General features: G+C 32.7%; 1 protein-coding gene across 1 annotated transcript; it reads left to right on the top strand.

The window, feature by feature from the left end:
• The first annotated feature begins 1017 nt into the window (after nucleotides 1–1017).
• Nucleotides 1018–1899, top strand: LOC141559850 (olfactory receptor 51I2-like). Its single transcript, XM_074297506.1, is given in 1 exon segment — nucleotides 1018–1899. A coding segment is annotated over 1 exon segment (882 nt).
• Nucleotides 1900–5540: the final 3641 nt, after the last annotated feature.

The following is a 5540-nucleotide window of genomic DNA, read 5'->3' as shown; positions in this document are numbered from 1 at the left end:
GATAGCTGTAGTCATAATACCCATCATTTCAATAGAAATTATATATATATATATAAATATATGTATACACACACACATATATATGTTTATATATATATATATATATATATATATATACATATATAATATTATTTGGGTTCACAATGATGTTGGGAGGCAGGCACTATTATTACCTTCACCTATAAATGATGAAACAGGCACATAGTGGAAAGTGATTTAGTTAAGCATTATAAAACTAATAAGTGTCTGAAATAGTATTTGAAATCAGGCTTTCTCAACTTCAAATTTAACAGCCTGTATTTCACAATTAGCTACCTTAAGGAGATGACCATTTCAATAGTCTATTCAATAAGTGGCTTCTATTATCACAAGAACCAAGAATAAAGTTTGTTTGAAGTTGTTCATTTGGCTTTTTTTTTTAATTTTGCATCCCCATTTTTTAATAGTCTGTCTCTGACCTAAAATGCCTTATTTCCTTATTTTTAGCTCTTACAGTCACTTACATATTCTGCCTGGGAGCAGAACCTTTTTTGCTTTAACATGACCATGCAATCATAGCCCCATTTTGTATGGCCATTGCTTATCAAGGTGCATAACACATAGTAGTAAATATATGCTTCTTAATATATGATTTCCTGGTATCCATCACTCGTATAGGATTGAGATGCGATGTAAGCCCTATAAACTTCCCTTAAATATCTGCCTTACAGTTCTTTACATTTTATTGAAATCTATTTTGAACCTTTATTTTTTTTTTAAATTTTCTATCCTAGGATAGCTATCAAGGACTTCCACATAACAACTCCAACAATATAGTACAGTATGGCTGTTCACCAGGATGGTAAAACTATTTCCCAAAACCTAAGGTTTAACATCTTGGCACCTGAGGAAAATGTCTACAGTTCCTTCTGCATTTATGATGAAAATTTGTAGATATTGGGTCTATCTACTGTCTGACTCTGTGTATGCAGTCTGAGGTAGTGCCATCTTTTGAGAGACTCCTTCCATCTTTAAATGATGTTGCTTCTGCAATCCCATGACAACAGATCTTTCTTCCAACCATCTGCTTTCCTGCTGATTGGCATTCCAGGTCTGGAAGCTGTTCATGGATGGCTCTCTATCCCCTTTTGTTCTATGTATACTCTGGCTCTCACAGGCAACTGCCTGATCCTGCTAGCCGTGAGGAGGACTCCCAGTCTGCACCAGCCCATGTATTACTTCCTTTCTATGTTGTCTCTCACTGACTTGGGACTCACTTTGTGCATACTTCCCACTACCTTGGCTGTGCTCTGGTTTGATTATCGCCGCATAGCCTTTGATGCCTGCTTGATCCAGATGTTCTTTCTCCATTCCTTCTCTGTTGTGGAATCTTCAGTGCTTCTGGCCATGTCCTTTGATCGCTTTGTGGCCATCTCAAACCCATTGCGTTATGCTTCTATCCTTACCAACAGGGTCATTGTCAGGATTGGAATGGCTATTGTGACCCGTGCCACTGTTTCTCTCTTCCTTGTACCTTTCCTGCTAAAGAGACTGAATTTCTGCCCTGAAAAAATCCAACTTTCTCACTCATTCTGCTTTCATGCTGACATGATGACATGATGAAGAGGGCCTGTGCTGATATTACATACAATGATGGGATTAGCATCTCCTCAAGAACGAATCCAGGCTCTTAATACCTGTGTCTCCCATATTCTAGCTGTTCTGGTCTTCTATATTCCTGGTGTTGAAGTATCTATTATCCACCACTTTGGTAGGCATGCACCTCCCATTGTGTATACTTTTGTTGCCTATGTCTACTTAGTAGTGCCCCCTGTGCTCAACCCCATCATCTACAGTGTCAAGTCCAAGCACATTTGGGAAGCGATGCTTAAGTTGGTAAGGAGAAAGGGCCAAAGCTGATTCATCCCAGAATACTCATAACATTCCAGAAATCTAATGGGTGAAGGAGGAATGAATCATCAGTATCATGTCACTCTTTGTAAAACTTTTAAGAGTAGTGTACAAGGAATGAGAAAGGAAGGAAGGAGTTACAAATTTGAGAGTTGAGCCATAATCTCCATCTTCAAGGAACTTCATTGAGTTGAACTAGATAAGTCTATGATCTCATTGTGAGGGGAGTCAAATACATGAATCAAATGTTAGGTAAAGATTCCACCATTGAACAGAGTGCTTCCATTATGAAGAAGATACAAACTGTGGTTCAGTAGGCAATGCAGAACACTTAGCTTTAAATCTTGAATTTGGCACTTTTTAAAGCAATGCAACTTTAGGTAAACCATCTAAACTCCATTTACTTTAATTTTTATCATCAGTAATATAGAGTTAATGAGACATATGGATCACACTAGTCTTGTCCTCCTTCCCACCAAAATAAAAGACTAGTTCTTCATATGATCACTTTTTTTTCTTACAAGGCTCTTACTAGAGTTGAATGAAGTCATGTTCATGATGTGCTTTAGATCAATATAAAGTTTATGAATATGTGATAATGTAATTTATTTGGTTCTAAGTGACCAATAAGGGTTACCATTTATTAAGAAGAGTTTTATCAATTCAGTTACTCTGCTTGGTCTCACACTCCACCTCTCTCACTTAAGATGCTGTGAATTATGAGTGATGGGAATCTTTCAGTGTTCAGTCATGGCTGAGTTTGATATGGGACTTCTGATGATTGGTATCCCATAGGATGCCTAAGAGTATATTATATTCAAAGCTGTGCCTCATGCATCTAATACTTAATACTTTATAATAAAAAAATGAGGGATTATTATAGATGATGAAAATTTGTTTATAACAATGGCAATTTAAGCAAATTGGTCCTTTCAAAAAAATAGTGGACAGAGGATTAGAGAATCGGGCTACAAGTCTTTGATCACCACTTACAAGGCAATCTTAAATAATTTATTTAATCTTTTTGAATGTTCAATTTCAATTATGATCTATATCAGCTGGAGATGTTCTAGTGGCACAGGATTCTTGGGAAGATCAAATGAGCATGAAAATGAGAGTACTTTTCACCTCAAAATACTATGTAATTATAAAATACAATTGTCATATTCAATGTAGAGAGGAAATAAACAATTTTAATTCATTGACTTATTTTTAATTGCCTATGGTTGTTACCAAAACCAAAATATAGGTGATATTATAACTATTATGAAGATAATATTTACTGTAACTCATTTTGTGACATGTTGTTTAATCAAATTTTTATTTAGAAATGTTTCAATTATTTCATTTTTGATAAAATAAACTGTAATTATCTATTTGAACTGTTTATAAAGGCTTATAAAATTTTTCTTACTTATATACTCATCAGTTTGAAGCACTAAAGAATTTGTTTTAAAATATGTATCCTTTAAATTTTTTTATATAACTGATTATTATTTTTTCAATTTATCAATTCATTCATTATCATGCCTCAAAATTCTGTGCAGTCTCTTCAATAGAATCTCATCATCCCAAGTACATTGCTCAACACATTGTAGGATTTTTAACATTTTGGGCATAACAATTAAACAACTAGACTATGAAACTATTATCCCTCACTTTCATTTTGTGGCTGACTAGTTCTGATAAAATATTTTCCATGAAGCTTTTTATAGCAATTTGGAAGCAAAAGTTATTATAAAGAATTTTTGACAAAGTACAATATTTTTGCTTAAAAATTACCTATGAAGCCTAGGCATAAAAGATTTCCTAGATCCTATTTTTAAATAAGCCCAAATTCAACATTATATACAATGGAAAACACTAAAACTTTATGTATAAATACAACAAAGAAAGGATGTTCCCTTTTCTGTGTTTTTTTTATCATAGTTTCAGAAATTATGGAGATGGAAATAAGACAAGAAAAATAAAGGCAGAAACAAAGGCAAAGTGGAGATAAAATTATCTCTATCACTGATGGCATAATTAATGATTTACTTAGAAAATCCTATATAATATGCATAAAACTTGAGAAAATGAATAGCTTTAGTAAAATAGGATACAAAAATCCTATTAAAACTTATTAATTATTAGCAATAAATAATTCATATACTGTTCATATTTATCTTTTTCTTATTAAATAATGGGTTTCAATAGGCAGAAGTAATGAAGGCAGGGGGACCAGATGACACAATGTATAGAGTGCTGGAACTAAAATCAGAAAGATTCAAAATCTTGGGTTCACATCTAGCCTCAGACAACTTCTAAATGTGTGAGCTTGGTCAATTCACTTAACTTTGTTTGCCTTGGTTCCTCATCTGCAAAATGAGCTCGAGAAGGAAATTACCAACTATTCCACTATCTTTGATGAGAAAGCCCCAAATTTGGTCAAGAAGAATCAGATATGACTAAAATTGAACAGCAAAAACAACAACAATGAAATTATATATATTGTATATATTTCATACTCCCTAACAGCACTTCCTGAATTCCTTTTTGTGGTCATTTTTATTCTAATAGTAATCACCAGGATATTGTAGTAATCTATAGGTTTATATCCTTTTGTATGTTTTTAAAAATGTAATTTTATAATTTCTATTATGATGTCAGATTTGTTATGAATTGGAATTTAGTTCAACTCATACCTAAACAAGAATCTTTTATATAATCTTCCTATCAACTAATTATCTAGCTTTGGTGAGCTTCAATGAAGGAATCCACTATATCTACAAATACCTTGTTCTGGTTTTGCATAGCTCTAATTGTTATGAACATTTTTATCTATGTTGAGTATAATTATTTTTCTCTGCAACTTTATGTTTCTGCTCATAATTCTTCCTTATAAAACCAAGCAATACAAGTCTAAGTCATTATACTTTAGAAAGTCTTTCAATTATTTGAAATTACTTGTTTCTTCTAATTCATCTCAAAACTAAATATCTCTTATACATACAATCTAGATCACTCCTCCAAAAAAAGATAGCATTCTTCTATATTATCTATCAGGTAAAAAAAAATTACCTGCCTTTGTGCATATCATCAGGGAGTCAGCAATACTTTCTACACAAATCCTCTTCTTACCTTTGACTATTACTGGACTTACTTCTGGAATCACCTATAAGGTTACAAAATCAGTTTTTGGAGCAAAGGAAAATGTTTCCTATTAAGAAGATGTAGTTCAGTATAGAAAAAAGACTCATAATTGTGTTATAACTCCAGATATCCAATTATACTTCTTACTTCTTTACTTTTCTTTTATGAGATTCTTCTCAAACTCTTCAGATACATTTTCATCTTCATTTTCTCTTTGTAACTCTTCTGTCTTATAGGACTTGAAAGTTAACATAACAAAGTAGATAAAACCCTGGATTTAATATTAGGATGGCTTAATTAAAATCCAGCCTTAAACATTCACTTCTAGTGCAATCAAAGACAAAAAGCATTTAAATTCTTGAAACTTCAGTTTCCTTATATGTAAAATGTGGAGAATGTTATCTGAGCTCTTTACAATTCTATTGTGAAGAAAATGTTTTAGACGGCTTAAAGTGCTATGTAAGTGTGATTTGTTATTCTTTCCAGGGTTATTTCATTCTCTTGAAAACATGAAAGCT

This window comes from Sminthopsis crassicaudata, chromosome 3, assembly GCF_048593235.1.
Source record: "Sminthopsis crassicaudata isolate SCR6 chromosome 3, ASM4859323v1, whole genome shotgun sequence".
Classification (NCBI taxonomy): domain Eukaryota; kingdom Metazoa; phylum Chordata; class Mammalia; order Dasyuromorphia; family Dasyuridae; genus Sminthopsis; species Sminthopsis crassicaudata.
This window is presented reverse-complemented; position numbering and strand designations above follow the sequence as displayed.